The sequence below is a fragment of the Galeopterus variegatus genome, unplaced genomic scaffold (genome assembly GCF_000696425.1).
Source record: "Galeopterus variegatus unplaced genomic scaffold, G_variegatus-3.0.2 Scaffold2561, whole genome shotgun sequence".
In the NCBI taxonomy this organism is placed as follows: Eukaryota; Metazoa; Chordata; class Mammalia; order Dermoptera; family Cynocephalidae; genus Galeopterus; species Galeopterus variegatus.
The window spans coordinates 173,459-192,083 of record NW_007728672.1 but is presented as its reverse complement, the minus strand read 5'-3'; the positions used below and the strand labels follow the sequence as shown (position 1 = coordinate 192,083).

General features: G+C 38.9%; 1 protein-coding gene across 2 annotated transcripts in view; it reads right to left on the bottom strand.

Moving 5' to 3' along the window:
• The window catches only part of RSPH10B (radial spoke head 10 homolog B (Chlamydomonas)), a 55,945-nt gene that overhangs the window by 4,849 nt on the left and 32,471 nt on the right, over positions 1-18,625 (bottom strand). The window contains exons 14-15 of one of the 2 annotated variants that reach the window (XM_008582304.1): positions 9,591-9,678; positions 7,242-7,376 (exon numbers count right to left, since the gene is read on the bottom strand). In XM_008582304.1, coding sequence (XP_008580526.1) covers positions 7,242-7,376; positions 9,591-9,678 — 223 coding nt within the window. The remainder of the gene's footprint in view (positions 1-7,241; positions 7,377-9,590; positions 9,679-18,625) is intronic. The other variant, XM_008582305.1, reaches the window with a different exon arrangement.

Genomic DNA, 18,625 nt, shown 5'->3' with positions numbered 1-18,625 from the left:
AAAAAAAAAAAAAAAAAAAAAAAAAAAAAAAAAAAGGACTGAAATCATAACCCATAGTGGGCAGGGATGGAATGGACTGGTACAGATTTGCAGGGCATTAAAACTCTACTATAAAAGATAAAATGTATTGAGTAGAATTTCCAACTATAGAAGTCAAGTTTGCTCACTGCAGAAAACTTCAATTTGTTCCACAAATAATTATTGGGCACCTATTAGGTAACAGGCCCTGTTATAAGTGCTACGGTAAACACAGCAATGAAAATATCTGCCTTCTCTAGTGCAATCAGAATGTTATTGACATTCTGGTGTACTCTATCACAGCATGCAGTTAACAAAAATGGGATCATATATCCTGTTTTTCAGTCAGCAATACATTCTATAAGAGATTTTTAATGGCTATAAGTTATTCTATTGTATGGATAGAAACCATAAGAGATGTGGCAATCTAAACAAGGCTTTTCTCAGTTTTTCAGTTTTATAAACAATGCTGTAATGAACATCCTTATATATATATATATATATGTTTTTCCCTACTTCTCCAAAATTTCCTTGGGATAAATCCATAGAATTAGAATTGCTGGTCAAAACAGTATTCACATTTAAAATTTTGATGCATATTTCCAGACTCCCTTTTAGAAAGGCTGAGCCACTTTATAATCTGTCTTGCAGTGTATGAAAATATTTTTCTCACTTCACTGTCATAAGCACCATTTTCTCTTGACAGTCTCTTATTCTATTTTTTAACTTGCATTTCTCTGATTATCAGTGAAGCTAAGCATTTTTTCATGTGCTTGTGGGTCATTTATGTTTTGTGAGAAAAAGTGATTTTTCCTGTTTGGTTTTTCATTTTTTTTTTATTAATATTTTAAGGATATTAACCTTTCTTAATTTTTTTTCTCAGTTTGTTTGACTTTGCACTTTGTTATTGGCTTCTTTTGCCAAAAGATGATTTTGATTTTCAAGTAGTCAATTCTATAAGTATTTTTCTTTGTAGTTTTTGCCTTAGTTTTTATGCCTAAAAAGGCCTTTTTCAACACTAAGTATATAAATGTTCAGTTTATATGCTTTTAATTCTTATGGTTCTAATTTTTACATTTAACTCTTTAATACATTTGAATTTTTCCCAAAACTTAGCCAATAATCCCAGCTCCATGTATTACGTTATCCACCTTTTCCCTACTAAAAATAAACTCTTTATTATATACTAAATGTTTATGTTTGTGTTTGCAATGATCTGCCTATTATTTTGCCAGAACCACACTATTTTAATTATTGTAGGTTTACATTTTCAGTGTGTTTTAATATCTAGGACTAAAAGTACCTTCCCAATTTTCTTTTTAATATTCTTACATCTGTTTCTGCCTGTTGATTTTTCCAGAAAAACATTAGGATGATTTTGTCAAATTTCAAAAATTGATGGGATTGGAATTAAATTTATAAATTAACTTGGTAAGAATCTACACTGCTGGGCCGGCCCGGTGGCGCACTGGATAGTGCGCCGCTTGGGAAGCACAGCGGTGCTCCCGCCCGAGGGTTCGGATCCCACATACAGACCGGTTCCCACTCACTGGCTGAGCGAGGCACGGGAGCAACACCGAGGGTTGCAATCCCGTTGCCGGTCCCCGGTCCGGTACGGGGGCAACACTGAGGGTTGCGATCCGTTGCCGGACACGGAAAAAAGACAAAAAAATAAAAAATAAAAAAAAATAAATAAATAAAAGAATCTACACTGCTACAATATTGAGTCTTTCCATAAGGTAGGTGGTATTTCTGTTTATTCAAGACTTTTCTAAGGTCTGTAAAGTACAGTAGTTTTCTTTTTTAAAAATTTTATTGTATGACAAATTATAATTGTGTACACTTATGAGGTACAATGTGATGTTATGGGTATACAATGTGGAACAATTAAGTTAATTTAATATCCATCACTTCAAATAGTTATCATTTGGGGGTGAGAACATTTGAAATTTACCCTCAGCAATTTTGAAATATATGATATATTACTATGAACTATAGTCACCATGTTATGCAATAGATCAAAAAAAAAAAACTTAACACTTTCTGTCGAATTGAGATTTTATACCCTTGTCCAACATCTCCCCGTTCCCCTCACCTCCCAGCCTCTGGTAACCACTATTCTGTTCTCTTCTTCTTTGAGTTCGATTGTGGTAGATCCCACAGAAAAGTGAGATCATATGGCATTTGTCTTTCTGTGTCTGGCTTATGTCACCTAGCATAACGTCCTCCAGGTTCATCCATGTTGTCGCAAATGACAGAATTTCCTTCTTTTTTAAGGCTGAATAGCATCCCATCGTGTATATATACCACATTTTCTTTATCCATTTATCCAACAATAAACACTTAGGTTGATTCCCTTTCTTGGCTATTGTGAATAATGTTGTAGTGAACGTGGGAGTGTAGCTATCTCTTCAGCATACTGACTTCAAGTCCTGTGTATATAAACCTAGAAGTGGGGCTGCTGGGTATCAAATGTTAATTTGATTTTTAGCTTTTTGAGGAAACTCCATACTGTTTTCCATAATGACTATACTAATTTACACTCCTACTGACAGAGTTCAAGTGTCCCCTTTTCTCCACATCCTGCCCAACACTTGTTATCTTTCATCTTTTTGATAACAGCCATTCTGATAAGTGTTGGGTGATATCTCATCGTGGTTTTAATTTGCATTTCCCTAATGATTACTGATTTGAGCTTTTTTTTTTTTTCATATATCTTTTGACCATTTCTATGTCTTCTTTTGAGAAATGTCTATTCAGGTTCTTTGCCTATTTTTCAATTGGGTTGTTTTCTGGCTAATGAGTTTAATTCCTTATATATTTTAGATATTAACCCCTTAACAGATGCATGGCTTGCAGATATTTTCTCCCAGTAAGTAGGTTGCCTCTTCCCTCTGCTAATTGTTTTTTTGTTTGTTTGGGTTTTTTGCTATGCAGAAGCTTTTTATTTTGATGTAATCCATTTGCCTATTTTTGGTTTTGTTACTTGTTTCTTCATGTAAGTCGCACAAACTCTTCTAATGTTTATTCCTAGATACATTGTATTTTGTTGTTACCACCAATTGGAACTTCTTCCCTCTTAATGTTTTCTCTTTCTCCATTTTTTTTCTGACTATTGATAGTAGTATACGGAAAAGCTATTGAATTTGGTTTTTTTTTTTTTTCCTTTTTTTGTCTCTTTTACTGACCGGCAACGGGATCGCAACCCTCGGTGTTGCGCCCGCACCGCACCCAGCCAGCGAGCGGGAACCGGTCTCCACATGGGATCCGAACCCTCAGCGGGAGCGCCGCCTGCTCCCAAGCGCCGCACTCTCCAGTGCGCCACCGGGCCGGCCCTGAATTTGGTTTTTTTAACTTCCATTTTGTAAACCAACCATCTCACTTTTGTTATTTCTTTTTTTTTTTTTTTTTTTTTTTTTTTTTTTTGTCTTTTTCCGTGTCCGGCAACGGGATCGCACCCCTCGGTGTTGCTCCCGCGCCTCGCTCAGCCAGTGAGCGGGAACCGGTCTGTATGTGGGATCCGGAACCCTCGGCGGGAGCGCCACCGCACTTCCCAAGCGGCGCACTATAGCAGTGCGCCACCGGGCCGGCCATCACTTTTGTTATTTCTAATGGCTTTTCAGTTGATGCTTACATTTTTTCAGGTAGACAATGAGATTATTCATTCGTTAAAACTTTTACTCCACAAGTGTTTATTGAGTCCCTAGGATCCAGGAATATAGCAGTGATTAGAACTGAATCTCCGCTTTCAGGACACTTCCATTCCGGGAGTGGGGAGAGAAGGGAGAGAGAAGGGAGGTGCAAATGTGACACTGCAGAGAAAAAACAAAGGCAGGGTAAGGGAGCAGATGCCAGAGTACAGTTCTATTTTATTTATTTTCCTTTTTCTTTTTTTGGTGGCTGGCCAGTACTGGGATCTGAACCCTTGACCCTGGTGTTACAAGGCCATTCACTAACCAAGTGAGTGCTATTTTAGTAGGACAGTCAGGGAAGACCCTTTTCATGAGGTGAAATGGAGTATAACAAATGCTTACCACTGTCCTCCTGGCATCACTTATTATGGGTCCTTTGGCTTTGTTGCCTCAAAGTCCACCTCTGCTAGATTCATCAGGAAGTGCTTGTGAGAACAACAGTCCTTGAGTTCGTGAATGGCCTTAAAAGTTTGTCTATAGCCTTCCTATCTGAAGGTTAAATGTAAAATCCTTAGCTCATACTTGCTGTCCTCGAGGAACTTAAATAAACTCTGATGTTTTCTGGCATAAAACATTATTGTCAAAAAAAATAAAAGTCTGATGATGATCCAATCTTCTTTTTTTTATGATTGACTTGGTCACTTTGCTTGGATGCCCTAGGTTTGCTTTGCTTGTGTTCTCTCTGTCTCTCATTCCCTAGTAGTTTATTAGATTTGTCTCGGTCTTGATAGTTCTGGGTCAGTTTTCCAAGGTTTGCAGATGTCCTTTGAATATGTAAGTTCTAAGGCTTTTTATCTCAAGAAAATTTTCTTAAAATACAGATTTGAATATTTTGTTCCATTGCTTTAGTGTTCTTTGGGGGATTCCTATTAGGTTAGGACTTTTTTGCCTGTCATATATCTGTTACTTTCTCTGGAATCCTTTTTATCATTTGTATCTTTTTTACTTTTAAACTCTTTTTACTTTCTGTTCCTCTCAAGGCTGTCTCTCTGTTTGTTTATTCACTCTTTTTTTTCTAGTTTGGTCTTTTTTTTTTTTTTTTCCTTTTATTTCTAATTTTCTCCTAAGTTCTATTATATCACTCATGATTTTCTTTTTCTTTTTTTTTTTTTTTTCCTTTTTTTGTCTTTTTTCACTACCGGTAACGGGATTGCAACCCTCGGTGTCGCGCCCGTACCGCGACCGGCAACAGGATCGCAACCCTCGGTGTCGCACCCGCACCGCACTCAACCAGTGAGCAGACAGGTCTCTATATGGGATCCGAACCCTCGGCGGGAGTGCCACCGCACTCCCAAGCGCCACACTCTACCGAGTGCACCACTGGGCCGGCCCACTCACAATTTTCTAATTCTGATTTATGTTGCTTGTTATCTCTTCTATCACATTCTCAATTTCTTTAGGTTCATTTTGCAAATACAGGTTGAGTATCCTAATCCAAAAATGCAAACTCCAAAATGCTACAAAATCCAAAACTTTTTGACATGACACTCTAAGGTCATGCTCAGAGGAAATACTCATTGGAGCATTTCAGATTTTGGATTTTCGGATTAGAGAGATCCTCGCCTGGTAAATATATAATGCAAATATTATAAAATCCAAAAAAGCATGAAATCCAAAGCACTTCTGGTCCCGAGCATTTCAGATAAGAGATCCTCAACCTGTAGTAAGTGACAGTTTTCCATCTGTTTTATGGGCTCCTCTTTCTGGCATGCTTTCATATCTGCAGGAGCATTATTCAGCTTATTTTTTTCTTATAATATCATCTGGGATTTAATCACAAACCTATCTGTTTTACACTAGTAAGTGACAGTTTTCCATCTGTTTTATGGGCTCCTCTTTCTGGCATGCTTTCATATCTGTAGGAGCATTATTCAGCTTATTTTTTTCTTATAATATCATCTGGGATTTAATCACAAACCTATCTGTTTTACACAAAAGTCATTTTCCTGAATTTTTAGTGTACAGGTAGGTGGAACGTGACAATTTTTCTAGCTTCCCATCCTGTTCTTTTCACAAAAGGAAACAAGATGGCCCTGTACTTTGAGACCTTCTGCCACTACTTCCTTATCTCTTTTCACCTGAATATTTCTTTGCCCTCCTGTCCCAGCCTTCTCAGTGTGAATTCTACTCCTAGCACTTTTTCCTCAGTGTTGTGGTTTTCCTGAAAGGAGCTTTGGTTTGTTCCTGGGGTGGTTTGTTCCTGGGGCCCAACCGCCCTCTCCCCTTTAGACTTTACTCTGACCCCTGGTGCTCATTCATTAACTGGAGTGCAGAGACCTCCCTGCCTCGGTTGCTCTTCTCAGCCTGGCCTGCCATGCTTGCCTGGGAGTCCGTGTTGGGAACTTCGGGTGCTAGTGTTCTCAGGTCTTTAGGACACACTAATTGCTTCTCTCTGTCTTTTATATCTGTTACTGTCTCTTACATCCTTTTTACATTCTGATGCATGAGGGTTTTGTAACTAGTGTCCCTGTCTACTCATATTTTTACTTTATTGTGATGCCTTGTCACAAAATATGGTTGTATATGCAGTTTATGGGGTTTTGATTTTGCTATTCTAACTGTGCTATCTTTATGTGGGGATTTAGAGAGATGAAAAAAAAGCTGCACAAATGCCACTTCCATCTCCCCAGAATCCCCACTCTGGTCACCCTCTGTTTCCCAGTTGAGAACACTGGTCTGTTATTTTAATTTTTTATCTTCATCAAGTTTTCATATTTTTGGTTATGTTAACTTTGTTAAATGAAATGAAAGGCTTTTTATTTTATTCTTTGGAGGGTTTTTAAAAAAATAATATAAGAATAATTCTTATTATTGCTTTCTCAAATTTTTAAAAGAACTGGCTCATAAAAATTAAATTTGGGGGCATAATTTTTGAGTTTGTTCCCCATGATTATTCAAATTTTCTATATTTTCTTGAGTCTATGTTTGTTATTAATATCTCCCAGAAAATCATTTCAAATTTTTCAAATTTATTAGTTTAAAGTTGTATATGGCATTCTCTTACTGTACTTTCAAAAATTTTATTTGTGGTTTTTTTACTTCTCCCTTCCTACTTAGTATGTATTTTATCACTTTGGTGCAGATTATACTAGGTTGAGGATCTCTATTTTATTTATCTTTTTACTTAAAGAACCAGCTTCGAGAATGACTAGTGTTATGATTCTTGTTTTCTGACAAATACTTCGTGAGTTGATTTTGTTAAAGCTTTCCTCCTGTTTTCCTCGTGTTTTGTTATTCCTCCTTTCTCCCTATTGGGGCTGAATGTCTAGGTTATTGTACTTTTGTTTAATAATGAAAACACTTAATACTATAAATTTTCTCTGGTTATAGTCTTGGCCATGTCTTATAGGTAATATTTAAGCTATTCCAGTCTTCTAAGTATTCTTAGGAATGCAATTTGCTTTTCTCTAAGAATTACATAGAAGAATGGAAGACTTCATGTTTGGTGGAGCTTTTTGTTGTTTGTTTGTTTTGTTTTTCTTTTTAATTTTCAAGCAGTTAGAGGATATTTTACTCTTAAAATCAACATACCTGGTCCTTCTTTAATACAAGTATATTCTTCTTCATCAGTGTGTTGTGATCCTCTATCATCTTTGACTTCGAATTTTGAGACTGCTTCCACATTTGTTTCAGGCCCTGAGTTTGCATCAAATGTCACATTTTGGGCTACAAGTTAATAAATTTTATGTTTATGGAATTATTTTGTGGTTCAAGAATCACTTACTATATTCTTTTGCCAAAATAAATGCCATTTTTCATATTATTCATCTTTAAAAAACATTTTATTTTGGCAGCTGTCTGGTACAGGGATTCAAACCCTTAACCTCGGTGTTATCAACCCCACACTCTACCCAACCGAGCTAAACAGTCAGCCCTAGGCTTTCTAAACTAGCTTTGTTGGTCATTTTAAATGTGTTAAACGTATAAGGAGAGATCAGAGCACCCAAAACACAACTTTCGGGGGCCTTGACTAAGGTGCATGGGACCACTACAGGCAGAGTAAACAAAGAAATGAAAAGAATTGTGAAAGAGACTTTTTTGTGCCACCCTTCAGCCTCAGACAAGGCTACAACTATTTAGATCTGTGAGACAAAATAGTTGATGGTATCTGTCTTTTACTTATTCAAAGTTTGAAGTGCCTCAGAGACAAAGACAGCCGTGTGCCTGAGTGCATCCTCTCTTCTAGAGGGCTACAAATCTGGTTACCCTCACAAAAATAATTTCACAGTAGTTTTCCCTCTTTATCCCCTTCTCGTCTAGGCTACACAGTCTCTAACTCTTTAAAATCATACTAATTTTTTCCATCCTTTTAAGCAATCCTGATTTTCTAGTCACATGGCAGATTTTAAAATTCAGAGAATTGAATTGTATACAATCCATTAGGACTCTAAGGTCAGAACAAGACTGAATATGAAGATTACTTACTTCTTATGTTCATCAATGAACTCTCAACTAGACACCTGCTAGCTGGAGGACAGACAGTAAGTCACAGCCACCAGGATGCAGTTGGACTTTGAGAAAAGATGCCACGTGGGTAAGGGAATGGCCTTGACAGTTGATGGAGCATGAGCCCAGGGCACAGGGGCTGGCGCGCAGTAGGCGCTCAGCCAACGTTAAAGGAATAACCAGAGAGATCCAGGGCAAAATCAAGGTATAGCCAGAGCTAACAATCAATCACCAGCTAATAACATCAACAGTAAAATTGGGGTTCCCTTTTTTAGTTCTTTTCTGTTGTAGAAACTGTACATCTTGATATGGCACTTTGGGAGTCGGGTAAATTCTCTGCAGGGATGCTGAACACTACAAGGGAAAAATGACACGCCTTGCAGATAGTACCAGAGGAAGATGAAAACTAGGAGAGTGACGTCACAGAAGCCAAGGGAGGAGAGTGTTTCAAGAAGCTGACAGTTTTCATTACTACTGAGAGATCGATTCATGTGAGAGCAGCATAGTGGGGGTGACAACAGGCAAGTCGCTGGTGATGAAGAGGGGCAATCAGCAGTATGGCGAGGACAAATACCCACTTGCAGTGAGCTCAGGGAGAAACAGAGGACAGCAATTGAAGAAGATGTGTGTATACACTTTTCAAGACAAAGGGGAGCAGAGAAATAAAGTAGAACCTAGAAGAGACCGTGAGGTAAAAGAGAGGTTTTCCTTATTGGACCTACTAGAGCATGTGCTCAAGGGAACGATCCCTTAGGGAGGGAGAAAGTCATGGGGGAAGAGACAGTCCCTGTAGAGCGGACACATATGCAAAGCCTTTGAGAGGAGGAGGGCCCAGGACGGAGCCTGAAGGAACTCCCCAGTTAGCGTTAGCCTGCCATAAACAACGAGCAGTCAGAGGAAAAGGAACACCAGCAGCCTAAGACATGGAGGCAAAGCCAAATGCAGCTGAGAGGCCAGCAAGGTGGTGGCGGAAAATTCCCCCTGAATGTATTAACATAGTGGCATTGGACGGCCCCAACCAGAAGAGAGGGTGAGGGGAGGCGAGGTCTGCAGTCAGCGGACACAGAGAACTCTAGAGATATTTTCCTAGGAGAAAGGAGACTATGAAGAGGAGTATGAGGGATTGAGTAAGCGTTTGTTCGTTGTAGTTTTTAACTTGAGCACCTTTAGAAGCCAAAGGGAATGAGAAAAGTTGAGAGAGAAAAAGTTGACTGTAAGAAAAGGATATAGTCCACAGCATCGGGCTCTTAGAGGTGGGCAGGCAGGGCCGGGGGTGGTCATGCCCTGACCGTGAACTCCCTCAAGCCAGGGAGAGAATCGGAAGTGGCTGCACCAGCCTCATTGTGTGAAAAAGACGGTTGTACATTTTTATAGACTATATAACTTATAAGCAACAGTTTGTAAACATTAACGTTGTATAATTAAAATACTCACCATTTTGAGATGGAAAAAAGGTTAACCCTTTTCCTGAAGATTTTAAATTAATTTTAGACATTCTTTCATCACTTAGGGACTTCCTGATCTTGGGTTTTTACATTAAAAGAAAAAAACATAAAGCAAAATATTACTACTGTATCATTGTAGATTAAAAATAGTTTTCTACATTATAATTAGAAAGCAAAAATGTACCGTCAATGCCATAGCAAGTAATACTGCATGCTGTTATACTAAGATATTAATAAATCTAGACTGGGCCAGACTTTCCTGATGCCAGAGACGAGAAGCAGATTGAGGAAGGACCCTATATGGGCCACAGAAGTGACCCGCACAGAGAGAAGAAACTTTTGTCTTGATGTGTGGGTTCTTGGGAGAGACAAAGGTCATACATCTTAGATCTGAATCTGGAAAGATCAAGGCACTGAAATGATTTCTTTCTTTTTTTTTTTTATTCCTTTTTGTCTTTTTTACTGACCGGCAACGGGATCGCAACCCTCGGTGTTGCACCCGCACCATGCTCAGCCAGTGAGCGGGAACCGGTCTCCACATGGGATCCGAACCCTCGGCGGGAGCGCCACCGCACTCCCAAGCGGCGCACTCTCCAGTGCGCCACCGGGCCGGCCGATAATTAGAAAATTATTAATGAGGCCATTCTCTTTGAGCTAATTTGATTAGTTTTAACCTGCATAAAATATTGATATTTGTACTGTTAAGGAAATGAATACAAGTTATTGCATCTACTGAAAGACTTCCCCCACAAATCCCAAAAATCTCCCCAAGTCTGTTGAGAAAGCATTTATTATATTCAGTTAATTGTACTTAGATTCATATAATAATGTTTTTAATTACAACAGATACGCTGTTAACTCCCACCAGCTAGAATTCTCCCTTGAACTCCAGACTTGTTTCTAGCCATGCCCCTTGTTGCAAACACTCAGGTGTCTAATCAGGCATCTTAAGCCTAATGTGTCCAAAATTGACCCCTTAATTTTGCCCCCAAAACTCATCCCTCTGCCCCCATCTTCCCTATCATAGTAAATGGCAACTCTGTTCTTCTAGTTGCTCAGGCCAAAAATCTTAGAATCATCTCCGCCTCATATTTTCCTCCCAAACCGCACTCACTTCAAAACACCTTGGATCTAAGTCCTTCTCCCCACTTTAGTTCAAGTCACAGTCACCTCCAACCAGGATGGTTCCAAGTGCTTCCTCTCGGGCTGGCCCAGTGGTGCACTGCTACAGTGCGCCGCTTGGGAGCACGGCGGCGCTCCCGCTGAGGGTTCGGATCCCACATGCAGACCGGCCATTCACTGGCTGAGCGAGGTGCGGGCGCAACACCGAGGGTTGCGATCCGTTGCCGGTCACGAAAAAAGACAAAAAGGGGAAAAAAAAAAAAAAAAACAACCAAGTGCTTCCTCTTGGTTTGTCCACAGTGAAGCCACGGAGAGCCCACCTATGCCTCTTTTTCAGATGGCTTCTCATTCCCATTCCTGCCTATCCACTCAGGAAAAAGCCAGGGCCTCCCCACAGCCAGATGCCCTTCACGTCACTTATATCTTGTGTGAGGAAGTACAGCTTGTGTCCTGGTACACACCCTGTGAATGTGAGCTCTTACCGTGTATAGTTCACTTGCTATCATCACCCTCTCCTCATTAGAATGGAAAGTCCATGGGAGAAGGGGCTTTTTTTCAGTGCTAGGTTCCTAGTACATAGAAGAGTGATCTTTACATAGTAGGCATTTGATAGTATAGTGGTTGACACTACAACCATGTATGTTTGTTACATGGTTAGTTGTAAATACAAACCTCTGGTTTCCTCATTTTGTTAATACCAGGCAAGAATCCTAACTTGCATGAACACAACCTGGCACTGCTACAGTGAACAATATCAGATTCGTGGCTTGTGACTGCACTTAGACTCCTGTTTTGGATGTTCTAAGCAAGGACAAAACACATAAGAGGATTTCTGGTTTCCATAGAGAGGTATGCATGTGCATATATACACATAACAATTGATCTCAAATAAACTGCACATAAAGTGTAGTGCTTGATGAGTTCCGACGTATGTCTACACCTATGAAACCATCACCTCAGTCAAAGACAGTAAACATTGCTCTCAAGTCTCCTTCTGCCCCTTGGCCATCCATCTGATTCCTCCATCCCTCTTACCCCATCACTAGGCAACCACTGACTGCTTTCCATCACTACAGGTCACTTTGCACTTTCTATAATTTTATATGAATGGAATCATACAGTATGTAACCTTTTTTGCCTGGACTCTTTGACCCAGCATAATCAGTTTGAGATTCATCCACGTTGTTGCATGTGTCATGAGTCATTTTCTTGCTGAGTCATGCTCCATTGTACAGATATAATATGATATGTTTATCTTGGTGGGCTGTCTGCAGATTTTGCAGATTTTGACTGTTGGACTTGTTTTACGATGCAAAATATGGTCTATCTTGGTAAATGTTTCATGTGCACTGAGAAAGAGCGTGGGTTCTGCTGTCCGTGTCGTTTAGATTATGTTGGTTCATAGTGTTATTCAAAGCTTCTACATACTTTTATTTTCTACTTGCTCTATTAATTATTGAGAGCAGGGTTGACTAACTATAATCGCAGATATGTCTATTTTCTCTTTCTATCGGTTTTTGCACATACTTTGAAGCTCTGTTATAACATGCATACCCACTTAGGATTAATTTGTCCCTTTACTTGACTGACCCCTTTATCACTATGAAATGACACTGTATGCCTGGTGACATCCTTTACTCTGATATCTAATTTGCCTGCTATGGATATAGCCACCCCAGCTTCCACTGAGAAGTGTTAGGATGGTACACCATTTTCCATTTTTTTACTTTTCACATATTTGTGTCTTTATATTTAAAGTGGGTTTATTGTCAACAGTTTATAGGTTAGTTCTGATTTTTTTGGTCAATCTGACAATCTATGCCTTATATTTGGGATGTGTAGATTATTTATTTATTTTATTTTTTCCTTCAGCAGCTGGCCAGTAAGGGGATCCCAACCCTTGACCTTGGTGTAATCAGCAACACACTATCCCAAATGAGCTAACTGACCAGCCTAGATTATTTACATTTAAAGCGATTATCTACCATCTTGCTATTTGTCCCATCTGTTCTTTGTTTCCTTTTTCTTTTCCTACTTTCGTTTGTATTAACTAAGTACTTTTTATAATTCCATGTTATCACCTTTACTGAGTTATTAACCATAGTTTTTAACCACAGCTCATTGGTGTTTTAGTGATTTGCAGTGTACTTCTTTAACTTAGCACAGTCTACCTTCAGGTGATATCAAACCACTTCACTTACAGTATAAGAACCTGAAAACGCTCCACTCCCATTTCTCCTCGTCCAGCCTTTGGACTGTTGCTGTCATACTTCTTCATACGTTATGCACCTCATGAACACTGTTATGATCATTGCTTTAAACAGCTAATTATCTTTTGAAGAGATTTTTTTTTTGTCTTTTTCGTGACCAGTAAGGGGATCGCAACCCTTGGTGCGGTGTCGTCTGCACCACGCTCAGCCAGTGAGCGCACCGGCCATTCCTATATAGGATCCCAACCTGTGGCGGGAGCGTCGCTGCGCTCCCAGCGCTGCACTCTCCCGAGTGCGCCACGGGTTGGCCCAAGAGATTTTTTTTTGTCTTTTTCGTGACCAGTAAGGGGATCGCAACCCTTGGTGCGGTGTCGTCTGCACCACGCTCAGCCAGTGAGCGCACCGGCCATTCCTATATAGGATCCCAACCTGTGGCGGGAGCGTCGCTGCGCTCCCAGCGCTGCACTCTCCCGAGTGCGCCACGGGTTGGCCCAAGAGATTTTTTTTTTTTAATTATATTAATCCATTATTAATAGTTGAAGTTACTATTTCCAGTGCTCTCCATTTCTTTGTATACATCTAGATTTCCATCTGGTAACATTTTTCTTTTGCCTGAAGGACTTCCTTTAACACTTCTTGTAGTGGCTGGTTTTCTGGTAATGAATACTTTCAGCTTGTGTATGTCCATAAAGTCTATTTCACCTTTACCTTTTTTAATTCTCCAATCTTTTATTGTGGTAAAATATGCATAACATAAAACTTACCATTTTGAAGGGCACAGTTCTGAGGCATAAAGTACATTTATATTGTTGTGCAACCATCATCACCATCCATCTCTAGAACTCTTTTTATCTTACAGAACCGAAACTCTGTACCCATTAAACAATAACTCTTCATTTCCCCTCTCCCCCAGCCCCTGGCAATCACCATTCTTCTTTCTGTCTCTGAGTTTGACTACTCTAGAGCCTCATTTAAGTTAAACCATACAATATTTGCCCTTTTGTAACTGCCTTATTTCACTTAGGATAATGTTCTCAGGCTCAGTCATCGTGTAGCATGTGTCAGTATTTCCTTCCTTTTTAAGGCTGAATAATATTCCATTGTATGGATATACCACATGTTGCTTATCCATTCATTTGTCAGTGGATACCTGTGTTGCTTCCACATTTTAGCTATTGCAAATAATGCTGCTATGAACATGGGTGTACACATATCCCTTCAAGACCCCGCTTTCAATTCTTTTGGATATATACCCAAAAACAGAATTACTTTTTTCCACAGTGGTTGTGCCATTTTCCATTTCCACCAACAGTGCACAAGGTTCCAATATCTCCACATCCTCACCAAATTTGCTATTTTGGTTTTTTGGTAGAAGCCATTCTAATGGGTGTGAGGCAATATCTCATTGTGATTTTGATTTGCATTTCCCTAATGATTAGTGATATTGAACATCTTTTCAGGTGCTTATTAGCCATTCATATAGCTTCTTTGGAGAAATGTCTATGCAAGTCCTTTGCCCATTTTTTAATTGAGATTTTTGTTGCAGAGTTTTAGGAATTCTCTATATATTCTGTATATTACCCCCTTATTGGATATGTAATTTGCAAATACTGTCTCCCATACCATAGGCTGGCATTGTCCTTTGATGCACAGAAAGTTTTACTTTTCATGGAGTCAAATTTGTCTACTTTTTTTGTTTCGTTGCCTGTGCCTTTGGTGTCATATCCAAGAAATAACTGCCCAATCCAATGTCATGAAACTATGGCCCTATGTTTTCTTCTAAGAGTTCTATAGTTTTAGCTGTTATGTTTAGATCTTTGATCCATCTTGAGTTAATGTTTTATATAGTGTTAGGTAAAGGTCCCATTTCATCCTTTTGCATATGGAGCTCCAGTTTTCCCAGCACTATTTGTTGAAAAGACTCGTTCTTTCCCTTTGAATGGTCTTGGCGCCCTTGTTAAAAATCATTTGACCGTATATGCAAGGGTTTATTTTTGGGCTCTCTATTCTATTCCACTGGTTTATATGTTTATCTTCATGCCAGTACACCATTTTGCTGTTAATGTGGTGTATAACATTTACTGATTTTCACGTTGATCCATCCTTGCATTCCAGGAATAATTCCCACTTGGACACAGTGTATAATCCTTTTCATATGCTGTTGAGTTCTGTCTGCTAGTATTTGTTGAGGATTTTTAAATCAATATTCATAAGGGATAGTGGTCTGTAGTTTTCTTGTAGAGTCTTTGTCTTTGGTATAAAGGTAAGGGTAGATCTTGTGTCATTGATAACTGAAAGGAGTGGGGATGGAGGTATAAATGAGCAGAGTTTTAGTATGTTATTGGAGTTAAGCTGGTATAAATTTGCATTAGGGTGTTGTGACTTTAGGATGTTAAATGCAGTCTCCATGGTAACCAGGAAGAAAATAGTTATCGAATATACACAAAAGGAAATGAGATGGGAATTAAAATATTTCACTCCAAAGAAATCAACTAAAGACAAAAGAGACAGTAATGCAGAAAATGAGGGGCAAAAAAGGCTACAAGGCATATGGAAAACAACTAACGAAATGACGCAAGTTCCCCTTTACCAGTGATTAGTTTAAATATAAATGTATTAAACTCTCCAATCAAAAGACAGAATGAGTTAGCGAGTGTTCCCATCTCTTCCGTTTAGGGGGGCAATAAAAAAGGTTTGAGAAGGACTGGTGTTAGTTCTTTAAATGTTTGGTAGAATTTACAAGTGAAGTCATCAGGTCCAGGGCTTTACTTTGTCAAGATTTTTGATTACTGATTCAATCTCCTTACTAATTATAGGTCTATTCAGATTTTCTATCAATTTGTGATTCAATCTTGTTATGATATCTATGTTTTTAAATCTATTGAGACTTAATTTGTGACCTAACAGATGGTCTATACTGGAGAATGTTCCATGTGCAGTTGAGAAGCATGTTGTTTTCTGCTGTTGCTGGGTAGAGTGTCCTGTTTATTGTGTTAGTCCTTCATTTCCTCGCTTATCTTATCTCTGGTTATTCTATCCATTATTGAGAGTGGAATATTGAAATCTCCAACTCTTATTGTAGAAACGTCTATTTCTCCTGCAATTCTGTCCATTTTTGCTTCATATATTTTGATGGTATGTTATTGGGAGTGTAAATATTTTTAATAATTATGTCTTCTTGCCATATTGAACCTTTTATTAATATATAATGTCCTTCTTTGTCTCTTGTAATCTTTTGCAAATTAAAGTTTACTTTGATATTAGCATAGCCACCCCTGTTCTCTTTTGGCTATTCAACCATTTGTGTCTTTGGATTTAAACTGAATCTCTTGTAGACAGCATATAGTTGGATTGTGTTTTTTTAAATCCATTCTGCTGATACCTATCTTTTGATTGGAGAGTTTAATACATTTACATTTAAACTAATCACTGATAAAGGGGAACTTCCATCATTTTGTTAATTGTTTTCTATATGCCTTGTAGCCTTTTTCGCCCCTCATTTTCTTCATTACTGTCTCTTTTGTCTTTAGTTGATTTCTTTGGAGTGAAATATTTTAATTTCCTTCTCATTTCCTTTTGTGTATATTCTATAACTATTTTCTTCCTGGTTACCATGGAGACTGCATTTAACATCCTAAAGTTACAACACCCCAATGTGAATTTATAGCAGCTTAACTCCAATAACATACTAAAACTCTGCTCACTTATACCTCCATCCCCACTCCTTTCAGTTATCAATGTCACAAATTCACATTTTTGTGCAATATGTGTCCCAAAAAATGAACTAATAACTATTTCTTTTTAATAACATTATGTAGAAAACAAAATGTGGAGCTATAAACCAAAGTCACAATAATACTAGCATTTATAAGTACTTATGTACTTCCCTTTACTGAGGTCTTTATTTCTTTATATGGCTTTGAGTTATTGTCTAGTATCCTTTAATTTCATCCTGCAGGACTCCCTTTATGATTTCTTGCAGGGTGAGTTTAGTGGTAATGAACTCCCTCACTTTTGTTTATCTGTGAATGTCTTAACTTCTTCCTCACTTTTAAAGGACAGATTTTCTGGATATTGCATTATTTGTTGACAGTTTTTCTCTTTTAGCATTTTGAATATATTGGCCTACTGCCTTCTGGCCTTCAAAGTTTCCAATAAGAAATCTGCTGACGGGCCGGCCCGGTGGCGCACTCAGTAGAGTGCGGCGCTTGGGAGCACGGCGGCGCTCCTGCCGAGGGTTCGGATCCCATATAGAGACCGGTCTCTCACTGGTTGAGCGCGGTGCGGGCGTGACACCGAGGGTTGCGATCCCATTGCCGGTCGCGGTATGGGCGCAACACCGAGGGTTGCGATCCCGTTACCAGTCACGAAAAAAGACAAAAAGGAAAAAAAAAAAAAAGAAATCTGCTGATGATCATATTGAGGATCCCTTTTATGTGATGAGTCATTTCTCTCTTGACACTTTCAAGATTTTCTCTTTGTCTTTGAACAGTCTGATTATAATGTGTCTTAGCGTGGGTCTCTTTGAGTTCATCCTACTTGGAATTTGTTGAGCTTCTTAGATGTTTATATTCATGTCTTTCATCAAATATGGGAAGTTTTCAGCCATATTTTCTTCAAATAACCTCTTCTCCTTTCACTCTCTCTTCTCTTTCTGGGACTTCCACAATACATATGTGGGTCCACTGGATGGTATCAGGTCCCTTAGGCTTTATTCACTTTTCTTCAATCTTTTTTCTTTCTGTTCCTCTGACTTGATAATTTCAATGGTCCTGATTCTTTCAAGTTCACTGATTCTTTCTTCAGCTTACTCAAATCTGCCTTTGAATCCTGCTAGTGAATTTTTCATTTCAATTATTGTACTTTTCAGTTCCAGAATTTCTCTTTAGTTTCTTTTTAGGCTTTCTATCTCTTTACTGATATTTCTACTTTGCTCAAATGTCATTTTCTTGACTTTCTCCACATCTTCCTTTAGTACTTGCAGGATCCTTAAAACAGTTGTTTTAAAGTCCTTGTCTTGTAGGTATGCCATCCAGTCTTTCTCAAAGATGATTTCTGTTGATTTACCTTTTCCTTTGAATAGGGCACAATTCCTTGTTTCTTTGTAGGCCTTGTGATTTTTTTGTTGAAAACTGAATATTTGAATCTAATAATGTGGTAACTCTGGAAATCAGATTCTCCCCCTTCCCTTGGGCTTGCTGTTTTTTTGTTTCATTTTGTTTTTTATTACTGTAGGCTCTCTCTATGCTAAGGGCCAGCCTGAAGTGTAAACTGAAGAACTTTTCTGAGCCTTCACCTTTCCCTGGGCATGCACAGTGACTTTCTAATTTCCCCCATATGTGTAGGTACTTTTGAATGTCCTAGTCTTTAATGTCTGACTCCCAAAAGAGGATAGATAAATAAATAAATAAGTAAACAAACAAACAAATAAATAAATAAAATGAGGGAGAGTGATGTCCCTGGAAGTCACTTTAGCTCAGAAGGGGTGCTTTTAAAAAGAGGAAGGTGGTGCAACAGTAGCTTCCTGGCTCTGTGTCTGCACCTTTGTGATCAGAAGTAGAACTCAGTTATCAAAACCCATATACAGGGCCGGCCCGGTGGCGCACTGGATAGTGCGCCGCTTGGGAAGCGCGGCGGCGCTCCCGCCCGAGGGTTCGGATTCCACATACAGACCGGTTCCTGCCCACTGGCT